The sequence below is a fragment of the Macaca nemestrina genome, chromosome 5, assembly GCF_043159975.1.
Source record: "Macaca nemestrina isolate mMacNem1 chromosome 5, mMacNem.hap1, whole genome shotgun sequence".
Lineage (NCBI taxonomy): Eukaryota > Metazoa > Chordata > Mammalia > Primates > Cercopithecidae > Macaca > Macaca nemestrina.
This window is the reverse complement of record NC_092129.1, coordinates 84,364,563-84,389,931: the sequence shown is the minus strand read 5'-3', so window position 1 is coordinate 84,389,931 and position 25,369 is coordinate 84,364,563. Positions and strand designations below refer to the sequence as shown.

Sequence of the window (25,369 nt, the reverse complement as noted above, 5' to 3'; positions counted from 1 at the left end):
GGTATATAATTAATTGTAAAGATATCTACGTGTAACACTAATAATGACTAGCATATATATATTTTTTTAATCACATGGAGTTACTTCTTTTTTTTTTTTTTTTCTTTTGAGACAGAGTCTTACTCTGTCGCCTAGGCTGGAGTGCAGTGGAGCGATCTCTGTCGCCTAGGCTGGAGTGCAGTGGCGCGATCTCGGCTCACTGCAAGCTCCGCCTTCCGGGTTCACACCATTCTCCTGCCTCAGCCTGCCGAGTAGCTGGGACTACAGGCGCCGCCACCACGCCCATCTAATTTTTGTGTTTTTAGTAGAGATGGGGGTTTCACTGTGTTAGCCAGGATGGTCTCGGCCACCTCAACCTCCCAAAGTGCTGGGATTACAGGCATGAGCCACCGCGCCTGGCCTCATGGAGTTACTTCTTTTGGTGTGTAAATTTATATTTTACATTTGACCCATTCAAAGATAGGTTTGCTTAGTAAGTCAACATATGGTATGAATGAATTTAAGAAGCAAGTTCTGGGCAAGGTAGATTCTATGTAGTAAAAAGTTACCTGGTTTTTTACTTGGAAGAGATACTAAAAATCCCGTTACAATTTATTTGCTACAGTACTTAGTTCAGCTTAATATATGCTTTCAGGTACTAATAATAAGACTACACTGGAAAGCTCTCTAATGTTTATTTTTATTTAGCTGGAAAAGAGAACAGGAGGGAGGAGCCACAAGTGCCTTCTAGTTGACTTACATGGCTTGCAAGTGTTAACCTCTCTTCAACTCTTCTTATTTCTGTTGAAGAATGAACCACTCTAAAGCCTGTTTTAATTTATAAACTTATCATCACAGTTTTTTTTAAAAAAATTCAGAAATTAGCAGTAGGTTAACAGGACCTGTGAGTTGGGTTACAATACTTGTCACTTTTCCCTCTTGAGTCCATTGCACTTTCATTAATGCTCACTTTGTGCATGGGCCCCATTTCAACTCCAGGATTTGCAGAATTAATACAAATTTTACTAATACATGTATGTTTCTATTAACTAATTAGAGCAATAATTGAGCAAGTCAATAAAGTTGTAGCACAACTATTTTTATACATACTTCAGCCAAAGTACTTAATTGACATTTCTGATTATTAGTTTCCATCTTAATCTTTCCTATGCTGCTATGAGCACCTGGGAAATGAGACAGTTATGAAAACCTTTGAATTCTATATGTGGCTCCAGGCCTGGTGCATAGTTGAATTTCAATAATCTTTTGTCAATGAATGTTTGTTATTGTAAAATGTATTTTAAATAGATAAAAGCTAATGTGCAGTTTTAAAGTAATATGATCATAACAGAAAATTTTATAGCATTGATTATCTACAACCATTATCATTTACCTATTGTTTGAAGTAGACCCTGGGAATGCAATGTGCTTAATCCATTACACACTAAAGAAAGGTTTACTAGAGCCGATTTATAAGTTCAAGATTCCATTAAGTAGGTTCCATGTAGCTCACAGTCATCCATTTTAGTGCTAGTAGTTGTTTCTTGGTCCACTGATTGTGGTCCTATTGCATTTGAATAGGGAAATTTAAAAGGGTTTAGCAGAAAAAATATAGGTGAAATAGTATCTTAAATTCATTAACAAGAAATTATATGAACGTTTTAGAGGTTTGAGAAGTAACCTGAGATTTTTAGTAACATTTTGAGTTATTTATAATTTTCTATTTTGAAAGTTTGCATATAAGTGTATTTCAAAGAAACCACTTATTTTTTTCTTTCCAAGTACATGTTTGATAAATATATAGTGACATTACGTTTTAAGTAATAGCCTTGTTTTCGTTTTATATATGTTTAAATATAATAATTACAGAATGTTGCACAATATTTTGTATATAGGTAATTGTATGAATAACTTTTTTCACTTAAACTATGATTTCAAAAGATGCTAATTATTTCACAATCAAGAAACCAGTAATATCTAAATCAGAAACAGGAAATATTAGAAACATTGTTTAATGCAGTGCTATGATCATGAACAATAAAATAATAAGAGACATAGTAATATCTATTATAATAATAGAAATAATACATGTTTGGAATATTGATATGAAAGATCTCAGATTATTTTTAAATAAAAGTTTAGTCTTTTAGGAATTATCACTGTGAAGAAAACAGAAAATTTCTGCACACAGATATTTTTCTAGGAAACAAAACTAACCTGTCAGGTATATTAATTATAAATTCCAGTCAGCCTGGGAAACATTACCAGAACACATCTCTAAAAAAATAAATAAATAAAATAAAAATAGAAAAATTGGCCAGGTGTGGTGGTGCATGGCTGTAGTCTGAGCTTCTCAAGAGGTTGAGGTGGGAGGAGGATCCCTTGAACCCAGGATTTTGAGGCTGCTGATAAAGAGTGCCTGAGACTGGGTAATTTATAAAAGAAAAGAAGTTTAATGGATTCAGTTTGATGTGGCTGGGGAGGCCTCACTGTCATGGGGGAAGGCAAAAGGCACGTCTTACATGGTGGCAGCCAAGAGACAATGAAAGCCAAGCAAAAGGGGAAACCCCTTATAAAATCATCAGATCTCATGAGACTTACTACTGTGAGGACAGTATGGGGGAACTACCCACATGATTCAATTATCTCCCACTGGGTCCTTCCCACAATACCTGAATATTATGGGAGCTACAATTCAAGAAGAGATTTGGGTGGGGACACAACAAAACCATATCAACATTTATTCCATGGAAAATTGTAATAATTTTAGTATAGAGGAATATCAATATTTATGAATCACACAATTGAGAGTACACAACCAAATCAGATTCGGGTGGGGAATAAAACAAAACTAAACTAAAACAATTAATCTCCTCCCCCAAAACTCTAGAAACATTTTAGAGCCATAGTTGTTCTGAAGATATCAGTTAAGAAGTTCATTTTTCATTGTCATTAATGGCAAATTTGGTAGATTTACTCAATATTATTTGAAATTATCATCAGGCTTACTTCACCATTAGCAAGAAGCAGGTGCTTAAGCAGCAGCTAAATCTACTGGGTTTTGTTTTGTTTTGTTTTGTTTTTTTCGAATTATTTTCTATCCATACCCTACAAGTATGAGAGAAATCTCTGAATCCTATAACTCAATTGCCCACTTTACTTTCTGTTGGTCACTGTGTGGTAACTACTTGGTTTGGTGAAAATGAACTAAATTCATATTTCTGAAACATAAGTTTATATTTTTGTAAACTGCAAATACATATTAGATTTTGTATAGTATGGAAAATATACAATTTATACAAGTCTATTTTTTTTTCATATTTTAAACTTATGTAACTTTAATCTCATCAGTTTTTTCTTGAACAACACCTAGTGAGTGCTGACAAAATCATATGCGGTAACTTGTTTATGGTAATAACTAAAACAGTTAATCACAGAGATATTTATGAAACATTTTAGTAGTTATTTACTATTATTTATCATAGCAAAATTTAAAAATCAAGCACATAAAAAAATCTCATTGTTTTAAAATTCATTTTTACCCTTTTATATGATTCCAGTATTAACCATGTAATCCAGCATTTCTCATTCATACTGCCAGAGATGGAGAACTCAACAGAAACAGTGGGCTGAAGTTGTTGGGGAAATGGAAGGGATGAAGTACAAGGACGCTTTTAATAAATGTCCCTACCTTTACTACAATGTGGTCTTTACAACAAAAATGACCCAACAGTTAATCTAAAAGAAGTCTTTGGGGGAAAAAAAAAAAAAACAGTGAAAATACAAACCTCAAGAGTATTCTCTTTGGCAAAGTAATAATAATAATAATAATAATAATAATAAGGGGGTCCTGAGTATGGAATTACCATGTGCAATAGTGATAGTTTTATTCATTCAAAAAATAATTATTTAGCGACTACTCTGTGCCAGTCACTGTACTAGACACTGAAGTTACAGAATTGGGCAAAATAGTGAAACTCCTTACTCAAAAGGAACTTACATTCTAATAGAAAAAGACTGACAAGTGACAATGTCTGTTTATGGCACATTTCATGAAGAAAATGAAAGTACTGTATGGGGATAAAGAGTGATAGAATGAGTGTTCAAGAAAGACCGCTTTGAGTAATTGTCAGGCGAATGATAGCCACTATGCTATGGAAACCCCATTGCAAAAGTGAAATCACAACAAGCACACAAATGAAATGAGAGAATAAGTCATCTGTGTGTATCAGGGACAAACTTTCCAGGGAGAGGGAACAGCAAGTGTAAGGCCTGGAAAAAGGAATTTGTACACTCATTTTAGGATTAGCAAGGCAGACAGAGTTGTTGAAACAACAGTGAGAAAGACTGGAAGAGTGATGGAACTAACGTTGATAAAGCCGTATCTTGTAGTGCTTTGTAGGCAAACATGTTCTAGAAGTCATTGGAGGATACTGAGCAGAAAATGGTAATCTGGTATGTGTTTTAGAAAGAACCTTCTGGAGTTTGGATGGGAAAGAGATTCTAGTTGGGCGAGAATGAAAATAGGGGACGAGTTGGAGGCCATTGTAAGAGTTTAGGAAATGTGACCAGGTTGGTAGTGGCAGAGGTGGTGTACCATATGTACAGAAGGTGAACTGTGTTTTCTTTCAAGTGCACACAGAGACAAATTATTTGTTCCCATTATGCATTGTGGAGAGTTTAGGAATGTGTGGTATTACTTACATGTGACATTACATTGAATATGAATAAGGAACTAGCTTAAGTCTTAGTCAGAATAAATGTTTCCAATTTATTCATATGAACTTACTACTTTAATTATTTTACCCATTTTATTAAACATTTAACCACATCATGGAAAAGTAAACAAGGTTAGAACTGGTTTTCCAGTGTTAAATTGCAAGAACCTTTAGAAGTATACATGTTTCACTGACGAGATCATGTATTATAAAAATAAGATCATTATGTTCTTTGACTTCAGAAACTTCATAAAGAAGAAAGCTTCACAACATACTGAAATTTGGAGTCATTGTGCCATTCATGAAGATATGCTTTGTTATCTAATTTTTGGTCTAAGTTTCCAGAAATTAGATCAATAATTTTTACCATTGCTTTATAAGATATAATTGGTAGTTTGCTATTAGTTATGTAACTGTAAAAGGAATTAATCTGCTCTATCTAGATGGTTAGTTCAATTGGAATTATATTATTGTACAAATAAATTTTATTTCTATAGTAAGACTAGAAAAAAGTTTCATTTAAAAGTTCTCTGAGTGGTTGTCTTTGAAAATTTTAGTAAGTTAAATTGAAACTGTATTCGGCAGACATTTACTAAGCAGTTCCTTGGTGTCAAATTTTATCCAATGCCGTAGGGATGTTAGGTTCATTATGATCATAAAGATGAATAAGACAATTTGGAAGAGTTTCACATAGAATGGTAGAATATTAAATTAATGCTTATTAATTTATTAAGATGGCTGCTGTGTAGGTGTCTTTGTTAGATTTCCAGGGAGGGAAATGTTACCATTCCCTCAGTTTAGAGTTACATGCTTTGATCGAAGGGTATGCCTGCAGGCTTTCAAGTGTTTTCACTCTCATAGGAACTGAGACAATACAGTTACAATAATATGTGCATTCAGATCTCTCATATCATATTGGTTGACTTATGTGTGAAATAACCAGAAATAACACAACATAAAATATTGCTGCCTGTTAAATTACATGATTCTATTTATAAATTATATACAAATTCACTGAAGAGAAATTGTATAGAGTATTCAGGAGGATAGAGTATTCAGGAGGAAAAGAACCAGAGACGTGTCTTACAAAATTCAAATACTAGAGAAAAAAGAATATCATTTTGGGCAGGGAAATAACAAAACCGGTAGAACAACAGAAATGGATGAGATATATTTGAATGGTTGTACAGAAAAATAGTGGGAAATGGGCCTCATTAAGTCATCTTTGGAGCCATACTTTCCTTAATATCTCAGGTTTCGGGTTGGCTATTCTGTTTTTGTTTTTCATTTGTAAAAAGGAAATCACACTACAAATTTTGTAGGGCTGTAGTGAGTACCAACAGAGGTGAAAATCTTCCAAATAATATAGCACATTTTTGCCTCGTAATAGACACATTAATGCTAGCTATTACTATGACATTCATTTTTCTTTCCCCTTCCACCTTCCCAATCTAGCGCTGCAAACACAAGCAAAATTGTTTTAACACAATATACCTACTAACTGAGGATGTGGTAAAGACAACATATTGTTATTTAAAAATATATAATTTATTTTTTAGAGAAATTTTAGGTTTACAGATGAATTGTGCAGAAAGCAGACTTTCCTGGACCCTCTCCCTTTCCATTTCCATACACATTTTCCCCTGTTATTAACAACTTCCATTACTGTAGTACATTTGTTATAGTTGATGATTTATTATTGATACATTTATGATTAAAGTCCATAGTTACATTAGAATTATCTCTTTTTATTGTACAATGAGTTTTGATAAATGCATATCATGTATCCACCATTATAGCATCCTACAGAATAGTTTCACCACCCTAAAATCATTCTGTGCTCTGCATATTCAACACTATCTCAATTCTTTTGAATCCTTGGCAACCACTGATCTTTTACTGTCTCTATAATTTTGCCTTTTCCTGGATGTCATATAATTGAAATCATAAAATGCGTAGCCTTTTCAGAGGCTCTGAACTTGACCCTCTAAATTCTCTGGTGTCTTTCACTTAGCAATATGCATACAAGTTTCCTCCATGCTTTTTCATGGCTTGAAAGCTCATTTATTTTTATAACTGAATAATAATATTCCATTGTATGGATGTAATACAGTCTGTTTGTACATTAAACTTTTTATGAAATGTCTGAATATGTCTATTTGTATCCTTTGTTTTAAATGGCTAATATCTTTCATAATTAAAAATATTATAGAATTACATAATTTCTATTTTTCTCTTTCATATTTGGAATATAATTTTTATTTTAAGCGATGCTAAATAAATTTTAAAAATTAATATATGACTATTCAGTCCTATTAATATATTCCTATATTACAACATTTTTGGAATAATGTAGCTGTGTTCTTTTAATATGTGTTATTTGAATTTTTTTCTAACTTTTTTGTTGCATATGAATTAGACATGTTTTACCATTTTTCAAGAATGCAATATATTATTACCTATAATAATCATTTTATACAATAGATCTCTTGAACCTCTTTCTCCTGTCTAACTGAAATTTTATTTCCTTTGGCTAGCATCTTGACAACCTTTCCCGCTACCCCTATAATCAGCCCATCCCCTAGTAACCACCATTCTTCGCTCTACTTCCTTTTTTTTTTTTTTTGAGATGGAGTCTCACTCTGTCACCAGGCTGGAGTGCAGTGGTGCAATCTCAGCTCACTGCAACCTCTGCCTCCTGGGTTCAAGTGATTCCCCTGCTTCAGCCTCCCAAGTAGCTGGGACTACAGACGTGTGTCATCACACCCGGCTTTTTTTTTTTTTTTTTTTTTTTTTTTGGTATTTTAGTAGAGATGGGGTTTCACCATGTTGGCCAGGATGGTCTCGATCTCTTGACTTCATGTTCCACCCACCTCAGCCTCCCAAAGTGTTGGGATTACAGGTGTGAGCCACCATGCCCGGCCTCTTCTCTCTACTTCTATGAAATTAACTTTTTAATATTCTATATAAGAAGAGAGTGGATGTAGTATTTTTACCATAAAAATGATAACTGCGTGAGTTAATGCATATGTTCATTAGCTAGACTAGTCATTTCACAATGTATATGTACTTCAAAACATGTTGTGTATACATAATATTTTATCTGTCAATTAAAAAATAAAAAGTTACCACTTTATAGCATATTTGCTTATATGTTATATGTGATAAAATTTTGCTTTTCATGTGCCTAAGAGAAAGGAGGTACAGAATAAAGTAACACATGTATAAATTGTGCTGTGTAGTCAACCCTCCAAACAGGGACAAACTACTACTTTATGTTATTCACTTTTTACCTGAAGTCTATATTTCTTAAACTACCACTGCATTGGTCCATTCTCACACCGCTATAAAGAACTACCTGAGACTGGGTAATTTATTAAAAAAAGAGGTTCAATTGACTTACAGTTCTGTAGGCTGTATAGGAAGCATGGCTATGGAAGCCTCAGGAAACTTATAATCCTGGAGGAAGGGAGAGGGGAAGCAAGCACCCTCCTCACATGGCAGAGCATGGGGGAGGGGAAAGGAGGAAGTGGGAAGTACTACACGTTTTTAAACAACCATGTCTCCTGAGAACTCTATCAGGAGACAGCAGTAGAGGACTGGTGCTAAACCATCAGAAACCACCTCCATGATCCAATCACCTCCCACCAGGCCCCACCTTCAACACGTATGGATTAAAATTCAATGTGAGATTTGGGTGAGGACATAGAGCCAAACTATATCAACTACTTTATTTCTGTTAACAAAGTTGTTCACTTTTTCAAACAATTTTTAGTTTCTTCCTTATGTCTTAGAGGAAGTACTGTCTCCTTCCTGGAGAAAATACTGTCTCTGCCTGCACTCTACACCTGAACCTCTAAATTCTGAAAGACTGTAATATTTCAATAGCTAGAGTTGTTTCTATACATTTCCCTTTCCATCTGTACAAATGAATGAATGAATGAATGAATGAATGAATGAATGACTCTTCCATGATTCCATTGTTGGTTTTTGAGATGCACGTCATGGTTACACTCTAGGTGTAGACTCCCACAGGTTGACTTTATACCCTGGTTCCAATGATTAATTAACTCTATGAAAATGAATACGTTTTCTAACTTCTCAAGGTTTCATTTTCCTTATCTGAAACAGGGAATAATAGTAGGATTATGTAAGTTTTATGGAGAATGTGACAATTTCTGTGAAGTTCTTAACATAGTGCCTGTTTTACAGCTACCTAAAGAATATTAGCAATTATTATTTTAAATTGATATTTTCTTTGATTTATGAATATGAAATATGATGATGCTCTCCCCCAGAATTTTTAAAACCCTTTTTAAAGGTTTTTTAAAAACCTCCTGGTTTTTAGAGAAATGTCTTTCTCTGTAGCTCCTCTCAAAGATATTCTTTCCAAGCATTTCAGTGTTCTTTCCCTGCACGCCACCAACACACAAATGCACAAAAACACACACAGAGAATAATATTGTCAACAAAGTTAGAAAAGTTTCTTTGTTAAGTCCTTTGATTTTGCCTGAGACGAGAAAACATGGAGGAATAATTTCATGTTTTTATGTCTTTCTTTAACTCTTGACAGTGAACATTTTGTTCTTTTCTCTTTGAAAATTTTTATATTTATTAATAATAAAATGTAGCAATATAGTTTCTCATCATAGATGCTTTCGTTATTTTAAAATATTATAATTATTTCTTACAATATATTAGAGCTTAAGTTCATCTTTGACAGATGATTATAACCTGATGAGTGAAAAGCAATACTAATTCAACATGTTTAAGCTACCGTGGAAAATTAGCAAGTTTGTGAAAATGGAAAAACTCATTTCCTAATGCAATTTAGGCAAGGCTGCAAGGATTTTCATTAAATAATATAAAACAAATTAGAGGTAGTAAACAGATTCACACTGAGAGATGTTTCAAACAATAGTTTAACTATTTAATGACTAAAACCTTTTAACTGTATTCTACAGTTTTAAAATCAGAATATCTCCTAATTCTCAGCTATGTAATTTGATGTAGTTTTTATTGCTATTATAATTTGATCAATGTATTAAGAAAATGATAGTTAATATTAAATAGATTTTTAAAGTTTAAAATAAAAGCAATTACGAGAAGGTTGGTAGCATAATTCATGTACTGTGTACAATAGTTGCTTCAGTTTTTTTATTCTATGAAGTGTTTTTCTCTATGTACTTCCAATAAACGCTGATTTGTTAATCCAGAAGAACATAGAAATGATTAGTGCAGTAAATCAGATTCTTTACTTCAGAGTAATGCTTTAATTTTTAACATAATAATTACTGAGACAATTAAGTGTGAAACCTTTGTTTTATTTAATTTGATTACTGATTTTTTCTTGTGACTGGAAACCAATTTTTTCTTTCTTTTTTTTTTTTTTGTTTCTGTCTACAGAAAGCTGACCTTGCAGTTGCTCCACTGGCTATTACCTATGTTCGAGAGAAGGTCATCGACTTTTCCAAGCCCTTTATGACACTTGGAATAAGTATTTTGTACCGCAAGCCCAATGGTACAAACCCAGGCGTCTTCTCCTTCCTGAATCCTCTCTCCCCTGATATCTGGATGTATATTCTGCTGGCTTACTTGGGTGTCAGTTGTGTGCTCTTTGTCATAGCCAGGTAACATGCTCACTTTTGTGATTTTTTTGGCAATTGTTACCTCCTTTATCTAACTAATAATTGTCAAAAGTCACAATCAATTTTACTTTTTCTGTTCTTTATTTTCCACGGGGTGCTGAGAAATAATGAAGTTTTAAGAATCACATTCATTTATCAAAATGTACTGTCCTGTCTTTGTGGGCAGAGAGCATGCTGGTTGTGTCAGTAAGCTATAAGTGTTTTAGGGATTACCAGAATATAAAAGCTTTTAAAATCTATATGATAAATGAATCATTGCCTCACTTCAAAGATTTCTGATGCACCAAAACCAAAATAACATGTTTTACTAACTTGAGTTAATAATTCAGTTACAAGAAAAACCAAAGTACTAAAATTTAAAAGGAGGCCTTTTTTAAGGAACCAAGAAATTTATAATAAACGTTCTAACTATAAAAGGACTACCCTAGTATTCTACATAATGTATGGTTTTTTTCTTGTTTTTTTTTTTTTTTTTTTTTTTTTTTCCCACAGAATAAATGCCACTACAAAAAGTACCTTATTGTCATTGACATGTAGGGTATGTTTCAAGTCATAGGATCAGAAGGTAAAATACCAGGCCAGGCATGGCGGCTCATGCCTATAATCCAAATACTTTGGGAGGCCAAGATAGGAAGATTTCCTTGAGGTCAGAGGTTTAAGAACAGCCTGGTCAACATAGGGAGACCCGATCTCTATGAAAAATAAAAATTAAGAAAAAAAGAAAAATGCCTAAATGAAAAATATATAAATTTTATTTTTTAATAATGGCCTTTAAAATCTGTGATACAGATCAATCTATGTTGATGGTATTACTTTATTTTACTCTCAGAGGTGGAAATCGTAATCATGTTTATTTATGCTTCCCTCACTATCAGACTTTCAACTGATAGATTATTTCAATATGATTTAATTTACTTTTGCTTTAATTAAGAAGATTAGTATTGTGCCTCAGGATTCATGACTCTATTAACATGGAGTTAAGCCACATACTCATTATATTCTTTGAATTTTTATATTTTTTAAATATCAAAAAGATAACTCTTAAAAATCAATTAGAATTCTACATATAATTTTTCATGGTGATAAAAATACCTATAAAGTATAAATATATATGTTTTGTGCTGTATAATCAAAATTAAATATGCAGTGTCTTTTCAATTATGTTACATAGATTCTTTTGATAAATTTATCAGTAAGGGTATTTGTAAAGAATTGAACTTATTTTTCAATAAGGAATTAAACTTTTTTTTCCAAAGAAGTAATATATATATATTTTTTTCTAGTCATAAAAATCTTTAGTTCATTAAGTTAAAAAATGACTAAAATCAATTAGAAGTAGCATAATATTGGCTGGGTGTGGTGGCTCATGCCTATAATCCGAATACTTTGGGAGGCCAAGGTGGACGGATCATAAAGTCAGGAGATTGAGATCATCCTGGCCAAAACGGTGAAATCCCGTCTTTACTAAAAATACAAAAATTAACTGGGCATGGTGGTGTGCGCCTGTAGTCCCAGTTACTCCGGAGACTGAGGCAGGAGAATTGCTTGAAGCTGGGGGAGGTTGCAGTGAGCCGAGATCCTGCCACTGCGCTCCAGCCTGGGAGACAGAGCAGGACTCCATCTCAAAAAAAAAGAAAAAAAGTAGCATAATATTTTTATATATTTTATATATTTGCCCACAGATAATTTTTTACTTATTTATATGTAATTATTTTGCAAATGCATTATTTTTACCTAATTAGTTAAATATTAAGAATTGTGTTCTATCATGAGGTCAGGAGATCGAGACCATCCTGGCTAACATGGTGAAATCCCGTTTCTACTAAAAATACAAAAAATTATTCAGGCATAGTGGTGGGCGCCTGTAGTCCCAGCTACTGGGGAGGCTGAGGCAGGAGAATGGCGTGAACCCGGGAGGTAGAGCTTGCAGTGAGCCAAGCTCGTGCCATTGCACTCCAGTCTGGGCGACAGAGTGAGACTCCATCTCAAGAAAAAAAAAAAAAAAAAAGAATTGTGTTCTTCAGATAATTATTGTTCGCATTTGCCCAAAACTACGTATTGGAAGCATATTGCCCTATAGCATTTGAAGCTGTACGGTAGAGCCTATTAAAATTTTATGTGACTTTTGGGGTTCTCCCCACAGTAATGAGAATTTGGAGTATGAAGTTCCTAAACTTTTAGCTCCAGCTTTTTCCACCTTCTGTGAGAATAAAACAACCTTCACATTTTTGATCATCTTTGGACCAGTTACATCTTTTTTATAGTGACAGACGCAGCCACTCTAGTTTATGTGTTCAGAGAAATAAGCGCAAGAGTTTCAGATTAAGCAATTCAATGACTAGAAAACTCTTCCGCCAGCCCACAGGCCAAACAGAAAACTAAATACTCCAAAATATAGAAAAAGGCTTCCTTTATGTCTGCATGTACCCTTGTTTTTTCTTAAATTAACAAATTTCCCAGGAGGATAGAAATAAAACCTAGAGGAAAATGTCATGAGACAACTTCGAGGCAACTGTGTGGGCATTAATCAAGCTGAATTAGGTCTAACGGTACTTTTCTGGAGATCTTAAACACAGAGTTTTGAGTTACTTCAAATTTGTATTAGGAATTTTAGTTATTCCTAATTTGCCAAGCCCACGGCTTTTGAAGTTAGAGTCAAAGCAAATACTGAAGCATCTGGTTTCCTTTCCAGCTTACAAAAAGTACATTTGCAAATAGAGGCATATGGATGGATATGCACTTATCTAACTTTTCAAAATATTTCTATAACTCACTTGATAAACCATCATAGACAGCATCTGTGTAATTACGGTAATCGGTACTGATTTTACATGAAAGAAATTCAAGTACGTCATCCTATTTGAGAACATAAAGTCAGCCAATGTACCATTTTTTTATACTGCTACTGCTTTTATATTTTGAAATGTTACTGTTATATTTTGTCATTAGTTATTAAGTGAACAGATAGGAAAATGATACTATTTCAGCTTTTTATTCAACAATTTCAAAACAAATTGCCTCATTAAAAAAATAAGTTTAAAATCTTCATTTGTGGGCAAATTAATAGATATCCCATTAAGTAATAATGTTAGACAAATTGTATTAAGTCATATATTATATTAGAGATTCTTGGTAAAGTAATAACACAAGAATAAGTATTTTCTGGATTTTCTCAGAATATTTTTTTCAATTTTCAATCTTAAAATCTTGTTTAAAATATTTCTAAATTTGAAAAAATAAAATTGAAAAATCAGATTAAAAGCAAAGTCTGAATATGGTCAATTTAAATTTTAAATTCTGAACATCCCAAATCAAATGAATTTGTTTAATTAAAATCTACTCTGACATAGTATTGAACTTTTACTATAAAAGAAGTTTGTGATGGGCAAAGACAAATAAAATGCTCAAGTTTAAATTGCATAATTTAATTGCCTTTGTAATTTAAATGGAATCACTATCTGTTAGAATTTAAAATACATTTATTTTCATGCTTCCTTTAGCATTCTTATTTTACCTATCAAAAAATTATGTCTTATATAGAGGTCACTGATACACTCATTGACATCATTGTTGATGTCATAATTAATGTGGTATTTTATCTTTAAGTGTATTCTTTCTCTCCATAACAATTATAGAGAAAAAGATCATGTTTCAAAAAATTCTTATGTATTTTATTTTCATTGAAAGTCACAGAAACAAAGGCATAAAATAACTACCACTTTAATAACAGATTTCATATTTATTATTAGAATTTACATAATATTAACTATTAGGGAATTATGTAATACTTTGCAATAAAAACGCTTTATCTCAAAACTAAATTATAATGAGTGATTTAAATATTGTCAAAATTTGTCAACATTATTAATTTTACTTTTGTTTTGTTCATCATCTTATATCGTTCCTGTTATTATTATTACAATTTACCTAGCATATTTTCTTAGGTACCAAACTACTCCTTGGATTGGTTTTCTGTTTCCTCTTTTGTTTAATTATTCTATCAACTGCTCACTCAATTAGTCAAATATTTGTTGAGCCTCTAGTAAGCACTAATTAGATACCATAAAATATTAAAAATTAATTTCTCATATATTTGTTTGTTTATTCAACAATATCTATTGGCTACCCATAAGTACTAAGAGTTGTACCAAATGCTTTAATCCCAGAATGAACCCAACTGAATGTGTTATTTTCTGAATAACTCACAATCAGTGCATATATCTGGCAATAAATATCTGTTAACCTTGAACAAAGTTATAATAATATTTAAATTATCCTAAATTCTGTATGAATGCCATGTATTTTAAATACGTTTTTCTAAAAAATATCTTGTAATATATATTTTGCTGGAGAGAAACATACACCTAGAAAGGAAACAGGGCATGAGGAAGATTGTTAAGTTGTCATTAGACTAATAGATTAGAAGCTTATTGAATATCTGCTATCCTATCATATTAATATTAATTTATGACAAATTAAGATCTAATAATAATTGCTAGAATTTAAGTTTTTCAAATTGAATTTAAAAGTAGATTATTTTGTGAATGCCTTTTAAAAATTTCCCCTCACTCTTATGTTAAGAAAAATCATCTAATAATACTTAATAAATGTTTTAAATGTATTTAACCAATATTAAGAAGGAGATGCATGGTGTTAGTTTTTGTCTCCATATAGTTTTATATTTGATGATCTCCTGTAAGCAGTTGTATTATTATTTATAGCATAATGACATAATCAGCATGCTTATCCGAATTAGCTCTGAATGCTTATTTAAGAGTAAGGATTAGCCTGGGATAGTGCTTTCTAGACATAGATGACCTTATCCCAAGATTCTAATAGTAGCTCTTTGCTGACAGAGGATTAGGAAGAAATCTTGTCCATGATGGGTTCATACTTAGATTTTCCCCTAAATGTTTTCCCCTCCTTTTTCTTTCTCTTTTCTTTCACCTAGGCATATGATTATAGAGATGGCAGTTAGTCATATAAAAAGTCTGGTTAGGGCACCCACCCCTTACACTGATAATTAAATATATTTTTCACCTTGCTTCAAATATTTATTTTATTAAACTAAAGCTACTATTGATATTGATATAATAGATAATGTTTATAAAATGAGTCAATTAAAATTCCCATATAAGTTAGATTTTTTTTCCTGTTAACCATATGTATCTCCAAGAAAGTTGAGCTGTTCTGAAATTCAGTGTGTAAATCTTGGTCTAGGGTTCTTAGAAGCTTGATGTACAGAGATGAATAACTGAAGTCCAAACCTAAAAGAAAGGAATAATGGTACACTCATATCTCTCCAACAGGATTGATGTAACCTTAATAATTATTCACTAAGTCTTTAATAGTGCATATTTTATTCTGAAATTGGCATTTAAAAATACAAATAAACTTTGGAGAATAAATTGCTATACCAAATTTTGCAGTATGAATACTATTACATAAAAATGCATTAGGCTATTTAAATGAACAAATGATTAGGGTCAAATAGAGGAGAAAGTGTAAAGGAAGCCAAACAATATTAACTAACCTGAACTTCTTAGGTAGAAGAGCAAATCAAAGAATATTCAATATGCTACATGCATAACATTTTTCTAAGTTAAGAGAATATAGGAATTTTTTGTGCATTTCTGTATATAATTGCCTTGAAATATTTTTAGAGTATCAGAATATTATTTATTATATTAGTGGGTTAGGCAGCAGGGGATGGACTCCCCAGAATCTGCTCAATGGTTTATTATTTGCAGTGACCACCAAGACTGTCTTAACATTATATTTTGGCTTTAACATGATCTGTGGTCACAAGGTGACAAGGCTATTGCATTACTGAAAGTCCTTATACTTTAAAAAATATTCTGTATTTCTCTTGGAGCTCAGAGGTAAAGATGTTCTAAACATAGTGTTTTTGATGGTTTAACTGACTTTAGAAAACCATATCCAAAGTGCTTGCATTAACAGCTTTGATCTCAGCTATGGACTAGCGTGCAATAACTTTCATATTTTTGTCACAGTGATGGGTGACATTTAACATACGATGAAGGACAACAATGAATTATTATGCACTTAAAAATAGATAACTGTTTTGGTGGGATGTTCAGTGTTACACTAGTCCGCTGTCAAAACGACTCTTGTCACATTAAAATGAAATGCCAATTTTGTTGTTTATCTTTGCCACCAACTTGCCAACTTTTACTAAAAAAAAAAAACTATTTCAATTTTACCTTAACAGAACTTTAGATATATTTTATTTTTAATGTCCTATTTTTTACTTAAATAAATTGCAGAAAAGCCTATTTGTTATTCTTCTTCCCACTTATTCTGCTTCCCAATTCTTAGCCATTTTCCTAAAATTTGCTGAAAATTTGGTTTTAAATAAGTGCTGTTCTGTGAATATGCCTGTCACATATGAAAGTGATTGTTAAAATTGATTAAATATTAACAAATATTTATCTAAATTATGGACCCAAAAGTAAACATTGATGAAAATTATATACATTTTCAAACTGTGGATTAAAATATTTCCATAGTAGATGAGGCTACTTCTGCATTAAATAATATTTTTAAAATTATTATTTTATGTTATAATGTACCTCTTTATTTTTAGTGGTTCCAATGATGTTTATAGTTGCAAGTATATGTGGAATCACCAACCCAGAAAATATTCTTAGTTTGTATGTTTTGTAGAACCAAACCAATTGAAACTAAGTTGAATCAATGACTTCTTTTCACTTGTGATAAATATGATATCAAGGTAATTGAGGCAGTAGAGATCTGGACTGAAAGTATCCATCTAGGGCAAAGAAGAAAATTTAATCTTCAGAGGAGAAATCAAACATATTTTCCACCTCTCAATTTTTAAATGATGGCAAACATTTACAGGCATAAAAGATTTGAGAAAAAATTGAGTAAGACAAAGGCAATTTAAAATTAATGTGCTTTTTCTGTAATTTTCTGTAATTAAATGCTAGTTATTATTTTTAAAGGACAAATAAAGGATAAATGTGCTTATTTATTTTTTAGAAGTCTCTACATCAATCTATAAATTATGTTTTTCCATAAATATAATTTACTATTGTTAGGTCAAAATTAAGTATAAACACAAAAGCAGAAATTTGATAGCATATGCTTATTTTTCAAATTCTATGGATAAATTATTGGCCTCTGTATCCTTCTTTGCCTCCATCACCAGAATTGAATTGAAAGACTCCTGGAAACAAAAAGACTTCCTCTTTGTGGTCATTTTAAGTGTTTCCACTCAAAAATATCTTGGCCAATGAACTTCTGAGAACTATGGTCATCTGTGATGATTTGTTTCCATTTAGAAATTTCATGATGTCTAGCTCAGTAAATCGCAAAATTAATTATAATAAGTTACAGTTTATGGGGTGACATGAAGAAACTCAGAGTGCTAAAACTTGAAGTTCAATGCTTATTAAATTATTATATTTGCTATCAAAAATGGCACCTCTGTTCTTAATCCTTTATGGAACATGTAATTGTATTTTACACACAAACACACATCTGATAAGAGCAACACACCCTTAAAAAATTAATGTTTTTTTTTTTTGAAGATTTGGACAATAGGGTGTAGTAGGTTCTTTAGCAGTTACTGCTGTGTCTTTTATACATTTCTCACTAGCTAATTCAAGCTGAGAAGCTAATAGGACAAGACTAATACTGGTTTATCTTTCACTTTATTCTTTTTTTTTTCCTTTCTTCCTTTTTTTTGGACCAGAATAAATAATTTTTCTGAGGTGTTTTTTAAGAACCAACAAGATAAGGAAAAACAAACATTTTTTACCAAGTGATACACTTATTCTTTTATGTTTTGTTGTTTCTAGATAGCAACATTTTTCATAGCTGCAGAGTACTGTGTATTGCTTGTAAGAATACACCCCAGGAGACTGGTCTGTCTGTGGTAATTCTCAAAACAAAATTTCACTACTGTTTTCCATAGCCACTGGAAAAATGCTGCCCTTGGTCTTTTTGGAAGGGTTCTCAGTCAACCTAAGAAAGGTCTTCTCAATCTGAAACAACGATTCCAGCAAAATCAGTGGTTTTAACAAAAATGTCAATTTTTTAAATGAAATATTTTAATCTGCAATGTCTAGTAAAGACAGGCGACAGCTTTTATATGAACATATACCTTGAAACAGTGCATTCTGTGCAGGAAGCCAGTGACATAAAGATCATGAAGAAAGAAAGAATTGTTTACTAGGTTTTTTAATTTTTTCTTTCTGTATGTCTTAATGATTAAGAGTACTGTGCTCATAAAAGGTAATTTTGTCTTGAGAAATGTAGACAAATAGGTCAGTTTTTTTTCTTTAATATCAAACATGACACTTAAATTTGTTACAGTTTTACTTGGATAAAGCTGTCCTTTTGTTGTAAATTATTTGGGTTAGAGTCCTTTCAAATGGATGGTTCTCTATATAGTCTTGTACTAGAGTGGTGGGTCAGGTGAGGGAAACTATTCAGAGAAAAAAGAAGAAAACTGATACATATTGCGTGTCAACAATAGCCAGGTTATATTTGAGAACTATAAAGAGATTCAGTTATTATCTTTTTTAAAAATTAGTAACTGTGTGTTTTTATGATTTGATTTAAGGAATAAATACGTATATATATCAGCCCCCAGCCCCTCACCCTCACCACAAATGAGATTAGAGATGTTTTCTTTTTGTTTAATGCTGTTATTGTAACGCTTTTTAACATATTATGGGGAGGAATGTGGCACTAAAGAAAAAATAAATTTAGAAGAAAATAGAAAACATATTCAAAAAGGCATTTTTATCGCTTAATTTGTTTTGCCTATCATATTAACTTTACCTTCTCGTTTTTCTTTTCAAAATTCTAGAAAAAAGAACTTGGCTGTTTTTTTAAAAAAAATAAATATGCTCTATTAAATGTTTTTACTACTTGTTAGTAGTACCTGGTTTTACAGTAACAGGTAATTCCTTGAAAAAAATTCCTTAGTTAGCTGTACTTAAGAAGTATGTCTTTTTCTTTAAACTGCAAATAAGAAAGCTTAAAAACTATTTCCAGTCAACTGGGCACCTAGACAGGAGACATTAGCAATCAAATGTGTAGATTTGCTTTATAAAACTAGTCTCTGGAAATGCTAACACTTTTTCCCTGAAAATTATTAGCTACATGTATTAAAAGAATAAAACAACATTGTGAGTTTTTCTGAAGACTCAAGTGGTATTAGTATTGTTTTGATTTTTTCGTAATTCATGAATATGAGAGAAATATCAATATTAAATAAAAATGTTCAGACAAAATTTTAGTGATAATTCATAACTTCCTGTATACTAAGTAAAATAATACACTCTATCCAAATAATTAATGAGTAGGAGATATAGTGTCATCAACCAGTGTAACTTCATTCATTAGAGCATGTCACAACACCTTAATTGCTATAATTTTTTACATTCCATTACATAATTACATCATTCAAGTTAAACTGTTTTCATATCAATCCTGTTGAGTATACAGATATAGAAAGAGAGAGGTTCTTTTTTTTTTTTTGAAAAAATATCGTGGCTGTCCTAAATAGTAATGGGAATTTGAATATCTTTGGATAGAAATATCTTGGTTGATCTATTTTGTATATAAATATAATTAATAAAACAAATGACAATGCAAACTATTCCATTAACTTTTAATATGTGTAGTTTTTCTAGTTAGCTCTTGCATAATAAATGTGACTACAAAAATATAAAGTTATCTCTTTAAGAAACGTGTTGATTTTATACGCATTTTTGAAATTTTGTTTGGAAGCCCAGAAATTCACCTTTCATTCCTAATGACAGAAAATCATATTAATGAAGTTATTATATATATTTGCATTTCAAGCCTGTAGTTATTATTTCTATTTTATTTAATGAGCATTGATTGAAACAGACTTTCAGTTTTAGTACCTTTAACCTTTATAAAGGGTGATTTTCCTCTTTTCCTGCCTGGATATAACATAGTTTCCTGCTATTCTTTATGAGAAATGTTATATCCTAAATTAATTAATTAGTTTTAACTTTTCGCTTTCTCATGGGCTTCTGACTACACCTTAGATGATAAAATGAGATGAATGCATTTGCAGTAAATTTTCCTATTAAATGGATAAACTTAATATTTGAAGCAAAGGTGAAATTGTAGGTTTTGAATGTTACTGGCATGATAAACATTATAAACAGAATAGGGCTACAACTGTCATCTAAGTTGGTTCAGAATATGCACCTGCATATTATTTTAACATAATAAAATTAGGTAAGTGTTTCCCTGCTTCCCTTACTATTATTGGTATTGAGAATGGGGGGTACTGGGAGGTGTATTTCAGTATAAGTTTAGCAATTCACTAGACTGAAGATATGTTTTGGAAACCGGTAATAATCTAGTGATTTTATGAAACAAGAAACATTAAAAATAGAGAAAATTTTGCTTGTAGATGGACATGCAAAGATGAGATTCATACTTAGAGAAATGTGTGTTTATTTTAAAATGTTGATATTACTACTTCAATTTTCAATTAGAGCTTCAATATTTAAAATTAGGAAGATATTAAAAATAATGTTTTACATCATCCACCTAAGAATTTAAAAATATTTATTTTGGGGCCAGGTGCTGTGGCTCACACCTGTAATCCCAGCACTTTGGGAGGCCGAGGTGGGCAGATCACCTGAGGTCAGGAGTTCGAGACCAGCCTGACCAACATGGAGAAACCCCATCTCTATAAAAATACAAAATTAGCCGGGCATGGTGGCACACGCCTGTAATCCCAGCTACTAGGGAGGCTGAGGCAGGAGAACCACTTGAACCTGGGAGGTGGATGTTGCGGTGAGCCGAGATCATGCCACTGCACTCCAACCTGGGCAACAGCAAAAACAACAACAACAATAACAACAACAAATATATATAATATTTATTTAGATATTTTAGTTGAAAACAAAATTAATAAATGATTTCCAAACATATTTCAGCTGTTTTAGGTAGTCAACTGTATATAGAATGCATATATATAATTTTAAAATATTTTATTGATTTGTTTGATACAATAGAGTGTCTATATTTTCTAAAGACATTTCCAATTTATTTAGTGGGAATATAGAAAACCCACAAGTCATTCAGCTTTGTGAAAGATGTTATAAAAATTATTTTTGTAGGTAAAATTTCTAGTAAAATAGAAAACCTTATGTGCTTTATATCTTGATGGTAGCTGTTGCTATTTTTGTGTCATCCAGATAATTGCATATTAGTTTAAATCAATTTAAATGGCCAGATGATTTTAGCCTTTCCAATGCTAGTTTCAAGTCCTTGTTGATAATGTCATTTACTTACTGAGTGTCCTTGTTTTTTTTTTTTTTTTCCTTAAAAAAGCATAGTTTGTTTTATTTTTTATTATTAGAAACCACTTGAACCTTCTGACTGATCTGAGGACAGTCTGCCTGGAGCCTTTTAATTCTGGACTTACTGCTATTAAAATCCTTAGCAAGTTTATACTGCAAGCTAAACATTTGCTTTTGACCTGTGATTGTTTCAAATGTAAATCACTCTCATAGTCCTTTTAAGATAACTACTTTTTAAGTTTGGTATTTTATTTGCAAATAAATAGCTATATTGGTAAGAAATAATTTTTTATAAGACAAACCTATCTTTTCTTATGTAATATTATATGTGAGCCATTTTCCTTACTATTCTCAATTTAAAGCCACTCTTAATTTGATTGGACAATTGGGTGTTTTAGAAAAAAAAATGGTATTGATAGCCAGCAAATGGAACTACATGATAGCCATTGTATATTAAAAAATAGACTCCAGTTTTGAATGTATAATTATAGTTTTTATTTTACTTTGACATTTGTAAAATTGCCTGAATTTATGGCCACCAATATTATGACTTTTCTTCAGAAATGTTATTATAAAATGATCAATAGATGATTATAATAATAATTTGTAATCCCGTAACAGTCTCATAAAACAATAATCTCATAACCCAATAAGGAATAATCTCAGCTACATTAAATAAACTAAAATACAGTATACCATTATAACTTTATTTAAATAATAAGAATAGGTCATAAGATCTGTAATCTGCTTATTGCTGGAGTTAATTTCCTATAACAAATATAAATTTTAAGTGGAAGTTAGAAGTCATAAATTCTAAAGATGATCATTATTTTATTGTTTTTAGTTAACCATTTAGGACTAAATCCTATTTACTTTTCATTAAGATTATATATTTTAAAAAATAGACCACAATTTAAATTTGTTATCACTAACATATTACAAATCAGTAGAACTGATCATTGTTATCAGTTCTCTAAGCCTTTCCAGTTCATTTGGATCTACTAAATAATACATTTGATAGCATATTATTACAATGTTATGTACAAAAATCCTTCTGCTTCACCGTGTACATCTGGTAACTTTCCGGTACTGACACTACCAACTAAATTGTGTCAAGAGTAATTCATGAATCATCTATAAAATTGGCTTAAAACTTTAACATAAATGATATTTATTGTTCAGTGATGTGATGAGAGTTGTTTAATAATTGGCTATGGCAGTGAAAGAGGCTTTCCTTTGTAGCATTTGCCAATTTTCATGGTTTAAATATTCCCACTATAAGAAATATAAAACTACCAATGGGGAGAGTCACCAAATGCAGATTTGGTGAAAAGAGATGCAAAATTAGTTATTGCAAGCCAGAATGAGCAGGCCCTAAGATACGACTAATATGTAATATGTTCAAGAGAAGGGAAAACCAATAAGCTGTAAAAGTTAATAGCAGGTAGTTCAGGTGGAATGTATTGACATACAAATACGCACAATGTATGAAGAGGGATATGTGGAAGATAATGACAAGGTTGTAGAGCTTTGAAAGCAAAAGTAAAAAGTTAGGTTGTTATTAAGACAATTAGAACCTCGGAAGCAATTCTAAACTTAAAGTAAATGTCAATTTATCCTCTTGCTCATGAAAATAAGTTTATACCTAAACAATTAGCATAACAGTTTTGAGTTAACCGCACATGGACATATCTATAGGCAAGAGAAATTACACCAGGAAGACTTTAGCTATATGATGTTTTCAGGGAATGAGTCATTGTGAATATTGATGTTTTCTTAATTATTGAGTTTTCAATACTAAATTATAAAAATTTAACTCTTTACATGGAAAATGTTTCAACTACAACATATTCTTTCCTGCTTATAATTTTTAATTAAAAATTCTAAAAGGAATAAAACTGATTAAGATCATTTAGTAGCAATATTATAAACATCAATTATTTTTATCTGAAAGTCAGTAATACCTTCAGAGCCTGTATTAGAAGAAATAGCTTCCCTTGTGGGTAATAGGAAACTTGACCATATTGTTTGAATTAATAGGGGATGATTGTGTTCATAGTCTCAAATTAGACAAGACAAAATTGAAACAGCAGCTGAAAGGTAATATCAAGAAACATTGCACCTCTATCTACCTGCTACATCATTCTTAGAGACTTTTATCCTCATGGTTACAAGATATCCATTGAAATGTCAGGCATTTTTTCCATATCCCAGACTGGGAAGAAGGGATAAAAGAGAAAGAGCAACCTACAAAAGTCTTCACTTTTTTATTCAGAAAGGAGATGCTTCCTCTCCATATATCTTATTAAGTAGAATTATTTTGCTTAGATAGCCCTAGCTGCAAGAGAGGTTGCAGAAATGGCTTTCTTTTATCTGAGCATACTGCCACTTCAGTTGTTTTGTTAGAAAAGTGATATTATTGGGTATGTAATTGGCAGTGGCTGCCATAGAGATTTATTGACTAGTGAATTAAGGATTCATCACTCATGCAGTTCTCTCCAAATTTTTATTTCAAGTGCTCATTTCTGAAATTTTATTTTTCCTTCGTTGTCATCAGTTGTCAGAATGCCTGTCTCTAAGCGGTATGACTACTCCCTTCTTGTTATTTTAAACCATCATTTTCTTTAAAACAAGTTAATGAAACATTAACAATGTATGAATAGTAGGTGCAAATATTTCACGTCTTAAGAGTTCTGTTGTACTTTCTTTCTGGTTCTGGCTTATATTGTTGAAATATGAATTTGCCAAACTAGTTTTGTGTAAGAAACATGAATCATTACTCTAATATTTTAAGTGATGCTATCCAAATGTAAATTTTTAATGTTGTAGAAAATAACTCTGATTTATTTTGATGTGGGATATTCCAATACATAAATGTTTTTCCCAACTTCTCTATAGCCATGAAGAAGTTGGAGCAAAAAAAAAAAGTTGGCAAAATGATACCCTTCATAGTGCCAATATAATGTAAATGCATCATAGCATATTTTAGGAGAGCTTTTACAAATCATCAGATACTAAGCTGTTTCTACAGAGAAAATATATCTCATCAAATAAGGTCAGGAGAACTACGTAGTGGAGTTTTCTTTTAGGAATTCACTATTAACAAATTAAAGACTCTGAAAATTCTTGCAGTAAAGAAATCTGATTAGGTTTGTTTAACTAGCATGGCCCAACACTTAGCCATGGGGCCCTTTTTTTTTATTCCCCTGTTCATCTATTATCTCTAATTTTGTATTCTCTGTTGGTTAACCTTCTGAATCAAAGATGTGAAGGATTGCTTTAGCATATAAGTTCATTTCAATTTTTTATCTTCATCATATACATTCTAAATTGATTAAATCACTTGTAACAAGACTAAGCATCTATTCTCCTGATTCCTAATGGAATTATTATCAGTGCTCATTTTGCTGATGTACATGGAAACATAAAATTGTGTCACATCTATTGAAGTGGCAGTTTATGACTTCATAGAACTTGTATATAGATAAAAATTTAAAGTTTTTTTTTAAAAAATTATGGAAACAACATCATTGTCTCAATTTTTAATATCTTCTAAGAAAGTATATACAATAAATGTGTAAATTTACATTTAATTATGAACTTTAAGACATTTAATTTTTAAATAAAATGACTGGTCTTAGGACAACCTGCTATTATTTATTTGTGAACTTGGTCAGAA

General features: G+C 31.5%; 1 protein-coding gene across 6 annotated transcripts in view; it reads left to right on the top strand.

Annotated features, from left to right (window-relative positions):
* Window positions 1-25,369, top strand: part of LOC105478796 (glutamate ionotropic receptor kainate type subunit 2) — a 705,430-nt gene that overhangs the window by 501,778 nt on the left and 178,283 nt on the right. For all 6 annotated transcript variants that reach the window (XM_071096677.1, XM_071096679.1, XM_011736429.3 and 3 more), the window contains exon 11: window positions 10,104-10,327. In XM_071096677.1, the coding sequence (XP_070952778.1) occupies window positions 10,104-10,327 (224 nt within the window). The remainder of the gene's footprint in view (window positions 1-10,103; window positions 10,328-25,369) is intronic.